Source organism: Lemur catta, chromosome 3, assembly GCF_020740605.2.
Source record: "Lemur catta isolate mLemCat1 chromosome 3, mLemCat1.pri, whole genome shotgun sequence".
Taxonomy (NCBI): Eukaryota; Metazoa; Chordata; class Mammalia; order Primates; family Lemuridae; genus Lemur; species Lemur catta.
The window spans coordinates 124728562-124749412 of NC_059130.1; the positions used below are offsets into that span (position 1 = coordinate 124728562).

Genomic DNA, 20851 nt, shown 5'->3' on the forward strand with positions numbered 1-20851 from the left:
CCGTGTTCGGCACCCACCTCCCCACGGCGCACCTCGGCTCGTCTAGAAGGACCCCTCGCTGCGCTGGGAGAACCGAGCTCTGTCTCCGCGTGAGCCCAGGGCCAGGCGCTTAACGCCCCCGGCAAGTGGGAGCCACAGACTCAGACTGTGGCATCGTCCGGCCAAAGGCCCCCGCAGGGGTTACTCAGCCCTCGGCGTGGCAGGAAGGCGGGAGGTGCAGAGAACAGCTGGGGTGCAGGAGGGAGGCGCTGAGGCTGCAGCGCTCGGGCTTTTCTGCACCACGATCTGCGGGCGCGTCTGGCCGGGACACACACGGCTTTGTGACCCCACAGCACAGCCGCCGCACCGAGGCTCAGAAAGCAGCGCTGCCTCCCACAGACTCAGCTGGTGGGTGCCAGGGACGGACCTGGAGGCCACACTCGGAACCCCACTCCACACTGGGTGCCCTAGGCGGGAAACCTGGCGGGGGCTCGGGCAGCGTCCCGAATGCGGACACTTCCTTCCACGGCCGGGCCGTCCCCAGGCCCCAGGCAGCCATTCCACAGCAGGACAGAGTCTTCGACTCCAGTACGATGCCAGTTGTTCATTTTGGGTTTAAGACCCTCTGGGCTGAATACTGTTTTCCCTCGTGACATTTTCACGCAGTGGGATGAGGTCACAGATGCTCTGTTTCTCTGCCACAAAAACAGGGAAACCCTGTCACTCTCCAGATTAGGATGACCCAGCCCATCCCACCTCCCCCGAGGGGACAGAGGCTCTGGAGCCACGGCTGGCCCTGGCCTCTCCCTGCCCTGGCACTCGGCTCAACGCACGGGGGGCCCTCGGTCGACACTTGCTGAGAAATGAACGAATGAACGAACGCACCACAGTCATCCTTGGTCTAAGAACAGAGTGATGACATGGTTGGCCACTGCTGGTCCCCAGGGCACCGGGCGGCAGCAGCAGGGTGTACCGGCGGCTCCTACAGGGAGGGAAGCCCCGTGGCCCAGGGCAGTGGGTCTCCACCTCCCACCTGCCCCCCGGACAGGCACAGCTGCTGTCAGCCTCGGCTCGGTGCCCCTCAGCGAGTCCCTCCGCAACGCCTGCCCCCTGAGAGGGGAAAAGGTGGTACCAGAGACCCAGCGTCCCCGCGCCCCTCGCCAGGCCAGGGCTCCAGGCTCTGCCCTGGGTTCCAGGAGACCCGGCGGCCAGGAGACAGCCCCTCCCGGCTCACCCACCGCCTGCCTCGAGAGCCTGGGGGTACGCGGCTGCCCCCCCAGGGGAGCCCCAGGCCTGTTGTGCGTTTCCAATAACAGCTCATTGGTGGACAAATGGATCAAGGAACAAGGGGGTGACAGACAGACAGGGGCGCAGCGTTTCCGCACTGGGCTGTGGTCCTGGCACTGGGTTTCACATTCAAGGTCGTGCCAAGCGTGTGGAGAGGCCGTGCTGCTCCCAGGCTCCACACACGGAGCCAGTGCCCGTGTCAGGCTGCGTAGACAGGTCACCCACACCCCTCACCCAGCCTCGGGCCACATGCGCTGCCTCTCTCCCCACAGCCTTGCCTGGGGACACACACCCACATGTACCCACCCAACTCACACAGACACATTCAGTCACTTGACAAAAAGGTGCACCCACACCCCCAAATCACACCTGCACACACACGCCCATGCCAGCCTGCACACACGTGCACACACCCATGACAACACACACCTTTACACACAGTCTCACCTGCGTGTGCACACACGTCCACACTCACACCCATAAACACACCCATGTGAGCACACACATTCTCACATGCAAGTGCACACTCACAACCACACACACCTCTCACACACACCTGCGTGCTCTGACCACACTGCTGGGAGCCCGGAGCTGCCCCGAGGCTCCCATCCCAGGTGGCTCTGCACCCACAGCTCCCGTCCTGGACCAGCAGAGCTTGGGGACCCCGGATTCCGTGCACCTGCCCATCCTGCCAGGTCTCTCACGTGGCACGTGTACCCCGGCCCCACGCCCTCGCTGTCCGAGAAAGAAGGCTCTGGGTGAGCAGCCGCCCCCAGCCTCCCCCTGCTCATGTCGCACCTGGTGCCCGCCAGGCCCCCAGGGACCTGGCAAGTCTGGAAATGACCCAGGTCCCCGGGGCTCAGGCCACAGGGGCCGCGCGCAAGCCATTGTCTAATCCTTTCCCCCTGCCAGGCCCGCTGCTCCAGCAGGAAGGGTAGGGGGAGGCCAGCTTGCCGCAGGCCTGGACCAGGAGCTCAGACCCACGCGGAGCCGAGCCCACGGCTGGGGAGAAACCCCTCCTGCCGCAGCTGTCAAATGAGCACATTCCCCGGTGAGGCTGCTCTTGGGCCTGGGAGCAGGGCAGGGCGGCTTCACACCAAGCCCCAGGAGCAAAGATGACCTCCAGGGTACAGAGCTCCTGGCAGCCAGGTGGGGCAGGGCAGCGTGGGGACCCTGAGCCCAGGATGGAACCACCAGGACCAAAGCCCAGGAGCATCAGAACCGCCAACTCACGAGGCAGAAGCCCAGCTCCCCTGGCACGGATGGACGCCGACCCAGCCTCCTGCCCAGCCAGCGGGCGCTGGCCCTCGGAGCTCCTGCAGGATGGCAGGCTCTCCCAGATCTGCCCGGCCTCCCTGCCCGGGACGTGCCTCTGGCCCCCTGATGCCTCCCATCCTGCCCCTGGTCACCCCAACTGGTGGCAGGAGCCCGACCAGGGAGATAGGCAAGAGACCACTCGGAACCCTCCTCTGCAGCGAAACCCCCTCCCGAAGTCCCCAGCCAGATGCAGTGAAGGGTGCACCACACCTACCGTGGCGAGGTGCCGCAGGGGGTCACCGACGTACAGCATGGCAGGCGCCGGGGGCTCTGCACGCGCCGGGGGGCTGGCGTCCCTCGGGACGAGGCATGGGTCTGGGTGGCCGGGGAGGGAAGGGGTGGAGTCGTGGCCACCCGGCAGGTGGACAGAGGGGGAGAGGCTCCACGCTAGGGAGGCAGGCGCCAAGGATGCTCGGGAACATGTGGGCTGTTTGTTGGCATTTTCGCTCTTCCCATCTCCCTTAGTTCTGTCAACTGGCTGCATCTAACAACAAAACCGCGGCCCACCCCTTATCCTCATGACTATTCATCCACGTCCCGGGCAGGCCTCAGCTTGCCCGAGGATGTGTTGGACCGCACCAAGGCGGCTGCGCGGGGAGGGCGGGGACGCCAGGTCAGTGCGGCTCCATTATCACAGCCCTCCGGGCTCCTTTGGAGACACCCGTGCCCGGGCAAGGCCCTGGGGGCCCAGCGCCCGCACCCCTGCAAGCAGGCTCCGCCCCTGAGCACGAGGGGGGAGCCCTGGCCCTCGAGACCGGGGTAGGCGAGGCTGGGCCACCCCAAAGGGGAGAGAAGGTGCCACTGCCCTTGGCAACCAGGCGGAGCCAGTCTCCCTCCTGCCGCGGAACTTGGTGGTCTTCAGGGACCACCGAGGGCTGAACAGAGAGGACAGGCACACAGGAGGCTGGCGTCCCTGGGCCCTCAGAGAGCCAGCTGACAAGAATGAACAGCCCTGGCGTGGCCTGCCACCCACCGCCCACACACCGTGGGGGTTGGGCCCAAGACCCCAGCGCACATGCTCAGAGCCCTGGCCACGCTGCTGGCCTTGTCCCGGCACTTGCCAAGCCGCCAGAAACAGGCACGCAGCACTGCCACCAAAGAAGAGCCCAGGGGACGGCAGGGCCCACCCCACATGGCAGTTGATGGCCTGGGCACACCCAAGGGCTCTGCAACGGTGGCCGCCTAGCGGGGCCTTGGATCGGTTACTGCCACTTCCTTTCGGGGGCGTCCGAATTTCCACTCTGTTGTAGGATCTTTGGTGCAAGCTGCCCTCAGCAGAGGGGCCTGGGCCCCCCGGAAGCAGCCCGGCCTCAGCACGCAAACCGACCTGTGGAGCGGGACACTCGGACCCGAGTTCCAAGCCCCCAGAGCCCGGTGGCTTCAGCACACGACGAGTTTAAGACCCTTCAAGGAGCCACAAAGACGACGAGAGACTCTTTCCTTCCGACCTTGCCAGGTCCAGCTCCCTGCCTGTCCCTCCCCGTCTCCCGCCTCCTCTCTCTGGCCTGAGCACCCTAACAGCTAGCAGGGGCCTCGCTGCCCAGAGAGCTGGCAGAGCCAGGCTCCAGGCACAGGGAAGCCTGGCCCAGGTCACCAGAGGGGCCTGGAGGGCCCGCCCAGGCCCAGGATGACACTGTACCCCGAGGGGCTGGGGCCGGGAGAGCCCAGCTCAGGGCCCCGGGCCACACGGGCCCTCCACTCCATGTGGCTGAGGTCTCAGCTCCCCGCAGGCAGCTCCCTCATAATGAGACAATTGAACATCCAGTTCTGTTTGCTAGACAAATGCGCAGGAAGGGGGTCTCTGGGGAAATGTCTGCGGGGTCTGCAGTGGGGTGGGGGCGGCTTGCAGATGGGGGTCCCAGGGCCTGACCGCGAGCTTCCCGCACCAGCGCTGGCCCTGCTGCAGACGCCCGTGGGTGGGGGCGCCCTCTGCTTTCGGAGCCTGCGAGGCGGGCTGCCCAGGGACAGACACTCGGAGCCCGGTGGATGATGTTGGCCCAGTCCCAGCCTCCCTGCGGCCCAGGGGCCTTGCCTGTCAAAAGGGACGAGTGACTGAAAAAGAGATTCATGTATGTCCCGTGTCGGTTTCATAAATAGCCAAACGGAAACAGTAAAAGGGAAGAGGCCCAGAGGCCCAGCCAGGGTCTGGGCTGGGCCCCACCTTTCCTTCCACCTGCAAAGCGTTGAAGGCCGCAGGCCTCCGCCCCAGAACGGCACCAGCTTCCCGTGAATTCTCCTAAGGCCGTGGCCATGGGGAGGACAGGGACGGCGGCTGGCAGCTGTCCCCCTCCCAGTGTGGCCTCGGCAGCCTCCTCCAGGTGGTCTCAAAGGGTCCTCAGCACCTGCTGGTCTGCTCCTGGCCACGCCGAGGAGGGGCAGCAGCGACTGGGTGGGCCTCAGTGCCTCCACGGATCCCCCGGCACCACTCGATCGGGAGGGGCTGTCTGCAGCAGGGACAGGGGAACGTGTCCCCTGGGCACCTGCAATGTGTCAGGTCAGGGCCAAACTCAATGCACAGTGGCTGCGGGGCAGCTGGCTTTGTGCCACCCAGTGGAGGAGGCCATGGAAGCTCAGAGGGACGCTGGGACCTGGGCTGGCAGGAGCTCAGGTCTGTACCACCCAAAGTGCCCGGTCACCAAGCCTGTCCAGAGAAGCACCGGCGGGGGGCTCTCGGAGGGGCACACAGGGGCCCACACTCTTCCTTCTCCTGGGTCTGGGGAGAAATGCCCCTCCCCACAGTCGGGAAGGGCTACCCCGGGTGACCTCTGCGTCTCAGGCCCCTAAGTGTCTGCGGGTTCTCACCTCGGACATCTGTCTGGCTGCTTGGTTCCCTGGGCCCCGGGCAGGTGGGCCAGCCTTCTGTCCGTGCCTGTTACAGCCCCACCCTCCGGTGGCCCACCTGCCCACAGCAGCTGTCGCCAGAGAAAGGCGCCGGGAGAGGCGGGAAGCGGGGGAGGGCACAGGCTGGCTCCAGGCCTGGCGGAGGCTCTGGGGGAGGGGAGGGAGGGGGAGACCCCCGCCTCGCTCTCTTCTGTCTCCCAGTTGCTTCCTCCCTTCTCTGCATCCTGAGGGCCAGCAGGGGCTCAGGCTCCCGGTGCCCGGCCCGGTGTTGTCCGAGGCTGCTGGCACCCGGAGCAGGAACTCGCCCAGGCCCACCTCTGCGGAGCTTCCCTGGGTGAGAATTTGGATTCCTGCCCCCAAGGTTGCACACCCACAGCCTCGCTGGCCCCCCCACCGTGAGCTCAGGATGGGCCTCGATCCTGTCCATGCTCTTCCCAGACGGTGTGGGGGCTCCAGGGCCAGGAGACCCCCTCCTACCTGACAGACGGCATCCAGAGTCCCCTCAAGTGTCCCCTGCTCGGGGCACCTGTGGGGGTCCCAAGAGGGCAGCGGTCCCAGTTTTAGCCGTGGGTCCCGCCCTCCTAGCCTGGGGTGTGGGGGCTTCCTCTGCTGCCCTCTTGCAGGACAGAGACCGGACTGGGGCCTGTGGTCCGCCTGGGGTCTGCAGGGTGGCCGGTGCCCAGGGCAAGGGGGGCCCCCCAGCTGGGCAGGGGCGGCAGGCCCTCCCCATCCTGCCCCTTCTCTGCAGCGGCAGCTTCCCACACTCGGGGCCCCACACGCACCACACCGGGCGTGGGTCACGTGCTGCCCGCGGCTGGGCACCTGTGGACGACTCAGATCCTCTCAGTTCCCGTATTTGCAGGGAGGGACGCCGAAGCCGGGAAGGGCTAAGTGACTCTGCCGGGTAGCCAGGCTAGGAGGGCAGCGGGGGTTCTGACCCCAGGAAATCTGGCCTCAGAGCCCCCACTCCACCCACCCAGCCTCCTGGTCTCTGGGTGAGCTCAGCCCCCTGGCCGCAGTGACCCCACGGCCCTCTTCCTGCTGTGGCCACATGCAGCTCACAGTCCCCCCAAAACGTCTGGGACTCCCCCAAGGCCCGCTGAGGGCTCCACTGCTCCTGTCTGGGCCCCGTTCCCTTAAACTGCTGGACTCAGCTTCCCCACTGGGGTCAGGGGCAGAGGGAGGGCCCAAGGCCCTGTGGGGCTGGGCGGACCCGGCACCAGCCCCCGACAGTCGGTGGCATCTCCTGAAGGGCTCGCTTCTCTGGCCCCTCCCCCGCCCCAGTCACCCCAACTCCAGAGAAGGACACAGAGGCTCGGAGGCAGGTGACGCCCTGCCTGTCTCTCTCTAAGGCAGCGGCCGCAGGCACCACGGGGTCGTGCGATGGCCATGGACACTGCTCAGGACCCTGCGGCCGTCCCCGACTGGCATCAATCTGCCCGTCCGAGGTGGGGGAGACCCAAGTCCCCTGGACACGGAAGGCACCATCACTGCAGAGGACCAGCGTCCTGTCCACTCCAGGGCCCTGCTGCCCAGACCGGGCCCCACAGCCCGGTGGGAGGTGTGGCCCCAGAGTGTGGGGGCAGCGCCGGGGGAGGGACAGCCAGAAAGCTCCCTGTGTGGCAGGTGGGGACAGGCATGTGTGCGCTCGCAGCCCTCTTCCTGATCCACAAGCCCAGGGAGGCTCTGACGCCAGAACTGCCTCTTTGTTTTTTTTGACAGGGTCTTGCTCTGTCACCCGGGCTGCGGTGTGGTGGTGGCATCACAGCTCACTACAACCTCAAACTCTGGGCTCAAGCGATCCTCCTGCCTCGGCCTCCCAGAGTGCCAGGAATACAGGCCGGAGCCACCCACCTGCCCAGCATCCCTACCGAGCTAGGTCCGGGTCCCCTGGGCCCTCAGCTTCCTCCCTGGGCTCCAGGGCTGGACTTTAGAACGTCGTCCCCCAGGTCAGCTCCAGGCCCTCAGCAGGCAGGGAGGCCACACTCAGGCCAAGCACAGGGGCGCTGCAGCCAGCCGCCCACATCGGGCCAGTCGTCCTTGCTTCTCTGAGCCCTGGTCTTGGCACCTGGCACTGCCATGGGGGCTGCAGCAGGGACACTCGCTGTTGGACCAGGGGCCACTGTCACGAGGGGGCCAGGCAGCGGGTCAGGACGAGGCTTGCGGAGGGGAGGCTGCGCCTAGGATGGGACTGCGTGGTGTCACCCGGACCAGGGCAAGAAGGTGGAACTTTGGCCTTCCCCCCTCCCTTCCCAACATCCTATTTGGCCGACAACTTGGGGACAAGGGCCATGACCCCTCCCCGTCCAGGCCCCAACCCTGGACATCGGTGTCATCCAGTCTGGGAGGGACAGGAGCTGGTTTCTGGGCTCCAGGGAGGGAGGACCGGCCTTGGCTCCAGGGAGTCCCCACCTCTGTGCTCTGAGCTCTGCACCCAGAATTCCATCCTGGGCTTTACTATGCGGCGTGTCGCTACCTGACAGATGCTTGTCTGGCTGTGCACAGAGCAGCAGGCCCCGCCCTCGTCGCCCCGCGGCTGGGGAGACGCGTGCCCCAGCAAGCCAGGGCTCCGACCGCTCTGGCCCGACATGCTCAGCACCGGGCATCCTCGGGGGCGGGGGCGTGGCACACCCCCCCACGAGATCCTAGAAATGCCCCCTCTGTCTCAGTCTGTGGGATCTAGGGGCCCCCTGACCTGGGGCTGGGGGGTGGCCTCAGAACTCAGGAGGCAGCAGACAGCCTGCAACCCTCTGCCCAGGGGTCCTCCCATCCTGGCGGAGCATCTGCCTCGGTTTCCTTACTTGTGAAATGGGAACACAGCCGGTGTGGAACGCTGGTGACCTAGTCCCACTAGGACGGCCTCCCGAGCGGGGGCGTGGCTGGGGCAGGCCGTCAGACCCTCAGATCCCCTCCGAGGGGCCCCCAGAGGGACAGACATCCCAGGGCTGCTGCCTGGCTTGGGCCGCCCAGGGAGGAGCCTTCTCCCAACCCCACAGGCTCCGCACCAGCCCAACGGGGGACACGGCCCCTCGCCTCCCACACCCCGTGTCACTCTGCCCACTCTCCTGATGGGGTCCCCCACCAGCACACCTCGGACAGGTATGCATGGGGCTGGGCGGGGGGCATTAGGACAGAGGACGGCCAGGCCCCTCCCCCAGCCTGCGGAGGTCCCGCCTCCTGGTGCTGGCGTGGAGGGAGGTGCGACCCTGCTCCACCGCCTGCTGCTCTTTCCCAAGTGTGTCTGCTGAGTGTGGGTTTTTCCGCTGCGCAGAGCAAAGCTCCTGGACAAGTCCCCACCTGAGGACTCCCCAGGCCCTCGGCAACCAGCCTGCGGGCAGAACAGAGCAGCCGGGTGGCCCCATGGGGGCTGTCCCCAGGCCGGGATCCTCACCCACTTCCTGTGTGTGCCACCACCTGCCCCACCTCCTGCCACTGCCAGACGTGGCCCCCACCAGCCACCAAGGCCCTGGCTTTGGGCCAGGAGGGGCACCCAGCATGGCAGGGCCCGAGACACTGCAGGGCTGGCCCCTCGCCCCAGGAGGGAGGGAGAGCCTGCCAAGATGGGGTGTCAGGGGCCTCTCTGCCCCTGGCCCCTTCACCTAGACCCCAAGGGACAAGGGACAGGGCTGTGGGACCCAGGCCAATCAGAGGCACAGGGCTGCCTCAGAGATGGGCACATGACCACATTCCGACCAACAAGAGGCAGGCCTGCTAGACTATGGGAGGAGAGGGCCCCCTCTCCACAGGGTGGTGATGTGGAGGCTGCCTATGATCAAAGCCACCCCGGGGGCAAAGCAAGAGACAGAGCAAGGCAGCTGCAGAGCACCTAGACCCAGCCTTGCCTGCAGCCCTCCTTCACCTAGACCCAGGCTTGCCTGCAGCCCTCCTTCACCTAGACCCAGCCTTGCCTGCAGCCTTCCCCATACCTGGATCCAGCCTTGCCTGCAGCCTTCCCCATACCTGGATCCAGCCATGCCTGAAGTCCTTCCTAATACCAGATCCAGCCATGCTTGCATCCACTCCTCCCTCTGGACTGGCAGTTACATGAGTTGGTAGCTTTTCTACTTTGCAATTTGAAGTCTTCTGAGAAACCCGCGGGGAAGCCGTACACCCGAGAGCCTCCTTCCTGGTTCTGCCAGGCTCCCGAGACAGGCCAGGCCGTGCTTCCAGCCCCCACTCACCATGACGGACGTGGTCATGCCCTGCAGGTGGAAGACGTCCATGCTGGCCTCCGCGCTGCCCACCAGCTCGCTGTTCCCCCGGCTCGACTGGGGAAGGTCGAAGTAGGTGCTGTCTGGCTCCCTGGGCCGGGGAGAGGAAAACCGAAGCCATCAGCCCCCAGTCTGGGCACCACCTGCAGCCCGCCCGGCCCAGGGTTCAGGGCCAGCTCATGACTCCTGGTCAGGCCTATGCCTCTGTCCCCAAGGAGTCCTTGGTCCCTCTGCTCCTTCCTGCTGACCCTCAGCTCCTGCCCCTCCCACCTCTTCCCTGTCCTCTGCCTGCCCCTCCAGGGCTGGTGTGAGTGTCAGGGAGGTGTGGCCACACGCGGGCTCTGTCCCCTGGACCTCTCTTGGCCACAAGCCCTCTTGAGAGCTGGACAATGGAAAGAGTCTGGATTCTGGATCCCGTGTCCCCAGGAGAAGGCCCACGCGGTGGTCTCCCCACCCACACTCTCCCCGGCCCTGCCTCCAAGCTGATGAGCAAGGCCGAGGCTAGCCCAGCCCAGCGTGGGGCTGTCCCCCTGCTCCAGCCAGGGGACATACTCACAGAGAGCTCCAGAGGTGCTCGAACGTGGCTCCCTCGTCCGTGGAGGTGGCAGTGGACTGGGCCATCTTCCCGAGCTGCCCGAGGGGAGCTCACTCTGGAGGGAGGAAGGAGGGGCGGTGAGTGCCGTGGAGACCTCGTGCTCGGTGCTCCCCGCACCACTGGGCGGCAGGAGGTGGGGGCTGCCGGGGACATCACTTGTGCTGTGGCAGGTGCCCCGGCCCATCCCATGTGCCCTCTCCTCCCCCACTTCACGTGGCCCATTCCCTGGGGCAGGAAACTGAGGCCCAGGTGGGCAGCTCGGGAGCTTGGCCTCAGTGATGTGGGCCTGGATGCGGATCTGGTGGGGGCACCCCGGCAGGCAGGACTCGGGGTGACGACACACCCCCTTGTGGGGCTGTGGGGCCTTTGGCGGAGCGAAGTGAACGTCTCGAGGTGCCAGGGTCATGACAAGCAAGTGAAGACGTGTGTTTGTTACTATCAACTGTGTCTCCAGCTTTGGCCTCGGGGGTGGGATGGAACCAGGTCTGGGGGCTCCCTGATGTTCTGGGACCCGGGGACGGCGTGGATCCGGATCACGCCTCTTGGGAAGAGCACTCGTAGGGGACACTGAAGGCTGGAGCCGAGCCCTGGGTTTGGGCCTCAGAGCCCGGATTGCTGCAAGACATCAGCTGGCCTCTCGCCCTGAGCCGGGTCCCCCCTGCACCACCCACCCAGCGGGAAGCCCAGCAGGGCCAAGAGCCCACAACTGCTGTCACTGGTTGCCGCGTGGTGGTCCCCCTCTCAAAGGAGAAGCTCAGGGTCAAGGTGCCCAAACCCGCTAGTCTCTGCCCCCCGTCATCGCCTGTCCAGAGGCCTCTGTGCCCAGCTCCCAGTGGCCTGGACACCCAGGAGGTGGCAGTGAGCAGGCCGGGCACAGCTGGCACCTCGTCCTGCAGGGAAACCCAAGCCTGCCCTGCCCACCGCCCCCACCTCGGCAGAGGCCACCTTCCCCCGGGCCAGCCTCCTGGGTCCTCGGCGAGGGGCCACAGGAACCAGCTCAGGCACCGCCCCGCAGTGCCTGGGCAGGCAGGCCCGGACCTGCCCACGGCCGGCAGGGGCGGGAGGGCACAGACTACAATCTGTCGCTTTTGTCTGTCCCCAGGCAGGCGGGAGCCGATGAAGGGCCGTGGCACACTCCTGGGGCCGCCACGTGCCAGGCTGCCGGTCCCCTGAGAAGTCAGTGGCACGAGCAGGGAAGGCCCCCACTGGGGCCAGGCTGGGCACAGGGGAGGGGAGGCCTGAGGGCCCAGGAGCAGCTGTCGGGCTATGATGGCCCAGGGACACACAGCTTAGTGCACGCTGGCCACAAGCCAACCCTCCTCAGACTCAGGGCAGCCCCTGCGTGTGACCACTCCGCCCACTTTCTGGGAGACGGTGCTCAGAGAGGTTAAGTGACCTGGTGGAGGTCACACAGCAGTAGCCGCAGGAATGAATGGCCGAGTGGCTCTTTCTCAGAGTTGGGAACTAACTTAGTCGCCCCACACCCCCCAACGCTTCACCACACCTTCCACAGGAGTTTTAACGGGGACCACCCTCACTTGCCTCCCACCCTGGGCTGAGCCATCCAAACCCCAGGGGAGCTGAGGTGGGGCTGGCATGGGGGCACCAGGGTGGGCAGAATCCCACCCTCACCCGGTCCCCACGCTGGCCCTTTTGGGAGGGGCAGTGATTAATTGGAGCGGCTTCCTGGCGCAGGCGGGGCCGACTCGGACTCAGGTAGGACTCAGGAGGGTGCAGAGCACTGGGAGGGGCCGGCCAGCAGGAGCCGAAGTCCCCTGGACCCAGGAGGACAAGTGCCCTCACTCTGCAGGTGACACCCCGAGCCCAGAGACGGAAGGCAACTTGGCTGACGTCACACAGGAGTGGACAAGAAATCCCGTCCCCTTCACAGCCACATGTTCACATCAGCCCACGGCACCCACAGCCCCATCGCCCATCAGCGTAGCCACGGACAGGGCGGCCGTCCACGCGTGGAATCGCACCCGGCCATGGACGGGAGTGAAGCTCTGACGTGCCACGAGGTGGGCGAGGCTTGGAGACGTGGCGCTGGGTGGAGCCACCTCCCTTCCTACGTGTCACACCACAAAGCCCAGGTGAGAGACGCAGACGGAGAGACAGGGAGAGACAGAGACAGGGGAAGAGACATAGAGACAGAGGGAGACAGAGAGACAGAGGGCGTCAGAGACAGAGCACCAGCGCTCCTGTGTGCTCAGCGGCCCACACCTGCTGCTCCCCTGCCCGGGGCGGGGGGTTCGGTGGACAGGTGTGGCTGGGGCCTTCCCCTGCGTGGCCCTGGGGGCTGTCTGGGGAGGCGCCGGGACCCCGGGCCTGCACGCGGACGCAGCTGCATTTTCAAACTGGCAGCCTTGTAACTCCCATCTGGGCTCCTAGGCGCCCTCTCCCCACTGACCCTCGAATCTACAACCGTGTCCTTTCTTGTCCACTGAGCGCCCGCTCTCCTTGTCCCACTTCCTCAACCCCCCAGCCTGCAGCCGCAGGGTGCCGTGTCACGCGCCCTTCCCGCCTGCGCACGGAGGACTCCAGCACACAGGTGGGGTCCCGGGCCCCGGGCCTGCCAGGTGGCGCCAGGCCCACGGCACAGGCCTCTGCCGCCGCCACCAGGAGCCAGACCTGTGTGGGGCCCGGGAGGGGCTTCCTCGGGGCCAGGAGTTGGGCCCCCAAACCCACCCTGGACCTGTCACCCTGAGACCCTGGCAGCTGTGGGGGACTGGCCCTGGGCTCTGGTCAGAGGGCATGTTCCAGGGCACCCCCCGTGTGAACTGAAAGTAAAATAATCCTAAACCCTCTGCTAACCGAGTTCCCAGCCATGATGGGTGGCAGAGAGAGAAAGCAGTCACACAGGCGCATGACTTCTCTTTTCATAAGTGTCCCCAGTCCCTCCCCTAGCTTGCCGAATGTGTGTTTGACCACCTGCCGCCCTGCCTGTCCTCAAAGCACCCACACCCGGGGCTCACGGCCCCCCCTAGGCTGCTCCCCCTACAAGAAACAAAGCTCTTCTTTCTCCACAGTATAAATCTCATTATTCATCTCAGAATGACGACCACAAAGGGACCCAGGGAGACCCCCAGGTTCCCCCAGTGTGATCAAAGGGCAACGCACTGACACCTGCTCAGTTGTCCCCTAGATCCACGATCTCCAGCTTTCAGGATGAAGATCTCAGAGACTTGACTTCTCCCCAGCCCTCCCCTCCCCTTCTCCCCAGTCTGGTTCCTGCATTCTGGACCCTGGAGGAAATGTTTTTGTGGGTCCCGGGTTTGGGGGCACCTAGTTGGACTCAGCTGATCCGTAAGGTCGTGGGGACGCTGTCACGAGGTTAGTGCAGTTACAGAAACCTTAGTTCTAAGGACACAGTCTCGGATCCACCACCACAGAGACACTGGTGACGAACATGGTTAAAAACTAAAAATTTCTTGTAAATGTTTTAAACCTGCCCTGAAATAATTTAGAGCTTTGCTGGCCACAATAAAAATCTCAGGGGACCTCCAGTTTATCGGTGCGCTCAGTTGGAACAAAGAGGCTACGAAACTTTCCAGAACAGTGAAGATTATGCTATGGTTGGTGTTTCCAGCTTTCTAACTGGGACCATGGGTCTCTTGTAGCCTCTCTGGATGACTCAAAGTTAAAGAGACTCCAAAAAAATGGCACATGGGAAGTATTCAGAGTTGACACTTTCCTTCTTCGTTTCCTCGCCTTCCACCACTGCCCCTAAGCAATCGTTTTTTCTTCCCAACTAGTTTTTAAAAGCAATTGCTCCAAACGCTGACCTTTGTGTTTTCTGGCTGAAAAACCTCTGCAGTACCAGCTCCTGGAATGGGAACGGCCGCCCCACGACTGATTTATTCAAAGAACTAACAAAGGGACTAAAGACATGGGAGCATGTGTTTACATTTTGTTTTTTCCCCCTTGTTATCTCAATTTATTCGTTTGTTTTTCCTCTCACTCTTTTGTCTGTCTCTAACCACCTCTAACCCACACTTCTCCAAAGCTACCAGTTTAGCTTTTAATAAGTAAAACTTTTCAGCTTCAAAATAGACTAAGGAGATTAGACGTGTTTTGCCCCAAGGTATATTTCCTTAACATATTTGAAAATGACTGCTACAAAACTGTCTTTTGTCAGAAAAAAATATACCTGTAGCAAGAGAGAGAGAGCCAGGCTTACCCTTTCCTGATATAAAAAGTTAAATTAGCTGAGTTTCCACTTTCAAAGGTCTGGAAAGCAGCACGTGCCGTCCATCCTCGCCGAGGGCAGCCGCCAGGGCTGGGTCACGTAACAGACCACATCCACCTGCGCAAGCCGGTCAGGATGGCCACCCCCCACCACCACCTGGTTTCTGCTTTTCAAGCAGTGAAAAAACCTTTAATTTCCTGTCTTCTTCCACCTAGGAGAGGCCCATTAGGTTTTTTATGTAAAGGTCTCGGGCATATGGAAAAAATACAATCTTTTTACTTGTTCCATCCTCAACGTCGTGGTTTAAATCCAGCCGTCCTTTTGGACGGGAGTTTTGCCAGGCTCATTGCTAAACATTTCCACCTGAACCTGCAGGTCAGCCAGGCCAGATACGGTCTCTGCTAAGCATTGTAAGGTCATAATACTACCGCTTCTCTAATATTGTTAATGCTTGCTGGATTTGACTGTAAACTTATATTTTTAGTTTGCAGCCTGTGGATTCTGGGGTCTGGATCGGTGGCCACGGTGAGGCCCGGGGGACACGTTCTCAGCGCCTGGGCCAGCAGCTCCGATGGGGCCTCCTTCTCCGCCCAGTTTTGCCTCCTGACTATTCTAGGAGGGGCTGGATCCTCTAGGCATCCTGTCTCCGTCCTCGGCATACACCTGAAACTGCCCTTTATGAAGGTAATAGAGGGCCGCAGTGTGGGACCTGTGCTAGGGAGGTGACCAGCCACTGTCCCCCACTCGCTGTCCTGCAGTTGCTCACCACTCAGGAGTCACACAGCCGAGGGCCATGAAGATTCTCAGCCTGTAGATGACATCACCCTGGTGACACCCAGGGCTAGTTTTGAGGTGTCTTCCAGCCCCTGCATTCCGGAGGAAGGACGACCCACCCAGACCAGAGGCCCAAACCAAGGAGCTGACCCCACTGGTCTTGCGACCCCACCAGGGAACTGACTCAGCAAAGAAGACACTTTCTACACCCCGTGATTCCACCCGCACCCGGCCAGCCCAACAGCAGGCCCAATTCCCTCGCCCTCTGACCACCAAAGTATCTTTAAAAACTCTTTCTCCCAAATTTTTGGGGAGATGGATTTGAGAACTTCCTCCCGGCCCCTCGCACGGCGCCTGCGATATTAAACTGTCCCTCTGCCTGTGAGCCGTGGGTCTCTGTCCCGGCTTCCTCTTGAGCAGGGCAGTGACCCTGGCTGGGCTGGAACACACCTGGTGGGTAAACTGAGGACACAGGCCCTGCCCTTCACAGCCATCTGGGATGCCAAGACCCAAAGTGACCGAGGAGAACACTGGGGATGGTACCTGGGCTGTAGTTTCAAAATTCTTTCCAATAATTTAAAATCTTAAAGTCATGTCATATTAAAGAAGATAATCATAAAACATCTGAGTCATTTATAAGTTAAAATACTAAACATTATGAAACATAAGTTTATGTTTCTATATTTTAACATCTTATTTTCATATGTTATAGAAAACCAAAGATACTTAGACATACTAATAAAAATTGGGGACTGATAAGAGCTCAAAAAATAGGGGTTCCTAGGAGTTAACGTTGTAATTAACGTATGTCACACCACGAATGGCCGCCACTGCCCTCTAGGACAGATAAAGCTCCTTTTTCCCAAAGTGTAAACCTCATTTTTTTAAGTTAACCCCACCCACTGTGGGGACCCAGCAACCTGCACCTTTAGCAAGCACGGCGGGGCGGCCGCGATGACTGGGACGGCCCCAGAGGACAGTGTCCGCGAGGCCGGCCTCCCCACTGCAGCCTCCCCACTGCGCAGGGCCTGCTGCGGGCCTTGGGGACTCCACTGGGTTCTTCAGCAGAACATGGATCCGGAAACCAGCCCAGACTCAAAGGAAGCAGAGGAACTTGAACCACGGAGAGCCGGATTTCCACCCTCCCTGGAACACTCTGACGCTGGTGGCTTTGGACTGAGGGCCTCAGGAGGACACTAGTGACAGAGCTGCAGAGCGCTAGCTCCCCTCAACCTGGGGCACACACTGGAACCTGCAGCGGTGTCTCTGCAGGTGTCTGGGACCAGCCCCCGCCCCATCCCACCCTCCTGGAGCTCAGGAGACACTGCTGCTCAGACAGGACCTGGGGTGCAGGGACTGGCCCTGGAATCTGCCCATCCCTCCCCCGTGGCAGGGACAGGACACTCCTTCACCTGCCAGCAGCATGTTAGGCAAGGGTCTCGGGGTGAGAAAATGAAACCAGCTCTATTCTTCCGGAAAGAGGCTTAAAAAAAAAAATAAGAAAAAAATAATAAAGAAAACGAAACCAGCTGTAAAGCAACTTCCTCTAAACTCAATCCAATTTTCCAAACGACTTTCGTTTTAATTCTGATATTTACAAGGGGAACTGGGCTCTCGGACGTAATGGAAATTGCATTTGCAAACGCTGCGAATCATTTTTGAAATCACATGTTTCAAGGCAGGGGAAAAAGAGACCGATTTCTGATAAAACATTTTCAGGAAGTTATAACGGCATTGTCAGTGCTAATATATTGTTGGACGGGCAGGTTTTCCCCTGAACACTGAGCTGCTCTAGAATGAACATGGGTCTATGCTGTGAGGGGGGTCTGTACCGCACACGTGTCACCGTGGTAAGGAAAACCCCATCTAGTACTTAACACAGCAGCCACTTGAGACCCCCACCCCTCACCGGAAGACCCACATTAACATATTACTAACCTAACACCTGGCACATTAGCATATCACTAACCTAACATCTAACACATCAGTATAACACTAAACTTAATTACCTGGTGCAAGACACTAACCTAACCTATTACCTGGCGGGCATTAGTCACCTCCTCCATCCCCCTCCCTGCCCACCGTCTGACCCAGGGTCACAAGGGGAGTCACCCCCTTGCACATGCTGGTGCACATCCTCCAAAGTGCCCACCTTGTACTCCGGAATCTTCTTTCTCTCCCCAGACAAGCATTTCTGTTCCTTCAACCAAGCCACGGATGACTATTTCCAAGCTGTGGTCCCACCTGGCCACCCTCCCCTGGACACCCCTACATTCCTCAATGGGAGCGCACCGCTCTGATGTGTCCCCACCCTGCACAGCCCCCTTGGCCCCTTGCTCTGGGCTCCTCTCTGTGGGGTCTGGGACGCACCTGCTGCACCGGGGGCTGCGTCTCCCCCGGCCGCCCCCACCCCGAGAGGACACGCCCTTCCAGGCAGCGTTCAGTCTCCACCCCGTCATCACAGCCTGTGTTCCGTTCAGATGCTCAATCCGAACGGTGCTCCCGTCCTGCTCTGACGTCAGCTGCACGTCTGATGTGACGTCACTCAAGAGGCTGTGACGTTGCTCCGTCCCATACTCCCTCCAGAGCGGCCTCCCCCATCCTCAGCCCTGGGGTTCCCTGTCTGACACCTCGCCCAGCATCTGCCACGTGCCCACCCAGGCCAGCTCCGCCTGACTCCTCTGTATCTTCCGGCACATTCCCCCGCACGGCCCTGGGAGGACACATCCAGGTGTGCTTCCTCCAGAGGCTCTGAGAGCGCCTGGCTCAGTGGGGCCCCCCAACCCTTCCCTCTTCTGGGGGGCAGACAAGCACCTGGCCTTTGCCCCGCATGAAGGCTGCTATGAAGGGTCAGCCCAGGGGTGCAGCGGAGCCCCGGGCAGGGTGTGATATGTGGCCTTCACAGCTGACGGAGGGGCAGCAACAGGGCAGAGCCCAGCGAAGGGACGGGCCCTGTGGGTCGGGGAGGAGACAGGGCCTGCACGGGGCTCCCCCAGCCCCAGGATCCAGCCACCATGGTCACACTGCTCCAGGCCTCCATTCTACCGTGAGAAGGGCACTTTCTGCCAGGTACCCTCTGTCCCCCACCCACCCCTCTGAGGGACACGCCTGCTCCTGGCCACTTCCAAGGCAGGCAGGTTCCCGTTGGCCTGTAACCTGCAGAACCTGGACAGGTGCCGACCACCTGTGCTCCCAGCCCAGCCCTGAGCTGCGTCCCAGCTGCAGGCAGGGAGCCTGTGCCGTCGGACCCCACTCTGACACACAGGAGGGACAGCTGCCGGAAGCCTCGCTCGCTAGGGTCCCCGGGCCTCTGAGATCCCTCTTGTGCACCCGTGGCGGGAGGATGTTTCCTTCTGTGTCTGCGCACTTGAGGCCAGATGAGAGCCTTGTAGTGAGTCCCGGGGAAGCACCGGTTTGGGGTTAAAACGCTTAACTCCACCCAGTTCTAGGGGCTGGTGTGTGTCTGCAACTGGGCCTGAGTCTGCTGAGGGAGCGCAGACTTCGGACCCCCGGGAAACAGCACTGACGGCTCCAGAAGCGGGAGCTGGATGTCGTCTCCCTGCTTTGGGGACAAGAAGACAGACTCAGAGCGGCTGGGAAACGCACCCACAGTGACAGAGCAAGCCAGATGGACCCCAAGGTCTCGCCCCATGAGGCCACATGTCCCCCCAGGTGCCCTGCCAGGAGCCCGGGGCCAAAGCCCTCACTAAGAGGGGGGAGCAAGACCTGGGGCCCTGACACTCCAGAGTGAAGCCGGTCACAGGTTTCCCCACCCGCCCTCTCAGCACCAGCAACACAAGTGCACGCACACGTGTGCACAGGCACACATACACACACACACGTGTGCACAGGCACACATACACACATACACACACACACGTGTGCACAGACGTGCATGCCCACACGCTGCCCTCATCACAGGATTCCCCACCCAGCCCTGCCTTGTCCTCAGGTTGGATGGGACCCTGGAGAATCCCTGACCGGGGGTCCAGCCGTGCGCAGGGCAGCAGGTGGACGCAGGCAGACCACAGGACTGGCCCTGCTTTCGTCCCCGTGTCCAGGTCTGGGTCCGGCCTGAGGTCCAGGTGACAGCCCAGTAGGCCAGGCCAAGGCTTGGTGGTGCCGGGAGAGGCTCGTGGCCAGGACAGGGTGAGGGAGCTGGGACAGCCAGTCTGTTCTGGGCCTGCCCCAAGAGACAAAGGAGAGGTGACCCTGCTGGGCAAGCCCCTGGCTGTGCCAGGCCTGGGGAGGCCACTGGGGCCTCCTTGGCCGGAAGTGGGGACTATTCCTGGCAGGGCCCGGGGAGGAGGTGGCGGCACCAGAGTGACTTCCTCCCCCTGCCTGGCCCGGGGAGCTGCTGCACCGAAGAGAGCAAGGGGACCCCGCACTCAGGCCAGAGGGGAGGCAAGCTGAGCCCAAGCCTACCTTGGCCAAGCCTGGGCACCGGAGGGTCTGTGGGGCCGGGTGGAGGTGGCCAGGAGGCCTGTGGCTCGTGGCTCCCGCAGGCGGGCAGTGGCAGCAGCGTCCCGGTCACCTAGGCGATGACATTGGAGCCGCCGAAGCTGGGCAGCGTGGCGGGCCTGGAGCCGCAGGGCAGCCGGGGGCGGAGCGTGGCCGGGAGCCCTGGGGCTGGAGACCTGGCCGGGGGCCAGCACGTGCCGCTGTGCCCCAGCTCCCGCCCCACCCGCCACAGGGGACAGAGCCCAGCTCAGGGCCGCCGGGATGGCTGCCCCCACTCAGGTTTACACGCGTTTCCACGCCTCATTCAGAAAGTTCAAGCACACACAGAAGTAAAGGGACCGGCGTGACAGAACCATCGTCTGGGCGGCAGTCTGACCTCCGCCTACGGTTTCCGGGAGCCCAGCATGCACGGCCACGTCTGCCCCGGCCTGGCCCGCAGTCCCACCCCGCCTGCTCTCACGGAGCGGATCCATCCGTCCAACATTGGGCCGAACCACGACATTGCTGGTATTTAACTGTTTGTCCCCCCGACCACACACATGTGAGTTCAGATAATTCAACGCAATGCTGAGTCCTGAGGATGCGTTTTTAACCTCTGGTCACAGGGGCGTGGAGGGCACCTAGATTTGGGGAGACAGATGCGTGTCCCCACCCCCCGTACCCTCCTCCTGCCACTTGAGGCTCAGCCCGGCTCAGAGCAGACCTGGCGAGAGGGACTTGGCGGGTGGGACTAAGCGAAGGGTCGAAGGGTCATGAGCCGGGGGACTATTCTGGATTAATCGGCGTTGCTGCAAGGGGGAGGCAAGAGGTGGGGGAGGGGCAAGATGCAATGTGGCTGGGTGGAGGAGGGGACCCAGGGGCGAGGCAGGGAGGTGGCCTCTGAAACCAGAGAAGCGGAGAACACAGAGTCCCCAGGACCCCGCTCTGCCTGCACCTGCCCTGCAGCCAGTGAGATGACTGCAGACATCGAACCCCAGAGCTGCAGAAAGTGAGTCTGTAGTGTCATAAGCCACTAACTGTGTGGCACCTTGTTACAGCCGCCAAAGGAAACTAATAAAGTTCCACAGAAACATCACCTGCAAGGGTGTCACAGGCCCGCGTGCTGCATGCGGTCCGTGCGGGGTCCTGCAGGGCCATACGCCCGGCCATCTGCAGAAAGGAAAGGGATGGGGGAAGGCGCCACGGTCACTGGAGCTA

The 20851-nt window shown here is 62.6% G+C and overlaps 1 protein-coding gene across 2 annotated transcripts in view; it reads right to left on the reverse strand.

The window, feature by feature from the left end:
- The window catches only part of TP73 (tumor protein p73), a 52364-nt gene extending 32656 nt beyond the window's left edge, over positions 1-19708 (reverse strand). The window contains exons 1-3 of one of the 2 annotated variants that reach the window (XM_045548694.1): positions 19619-19708; positions 10192-10285; positions 9606-9726 (exon numbers count right to left, since the gene is read on the reverse strand). In XM_045548694.1, the coding sequence (XP_045404650.1) occupies positions 9606-9726; positions 10192-10256 (186 nt within the window). In that variant the 5' untranslated portion in view covers positions 10257-10285; positions 19619-19708. Of the gene's footprint in view, positions 1-5901; positions 5934-9605; positions 9727-10191; positions 10286-19618 lie in introns of those variants that run through there. The other variant, XM_045548695.1, reaches the window with a different exon arrangement.
- Positions 19709-20851: the final 1143 nt, after the last annotated feature.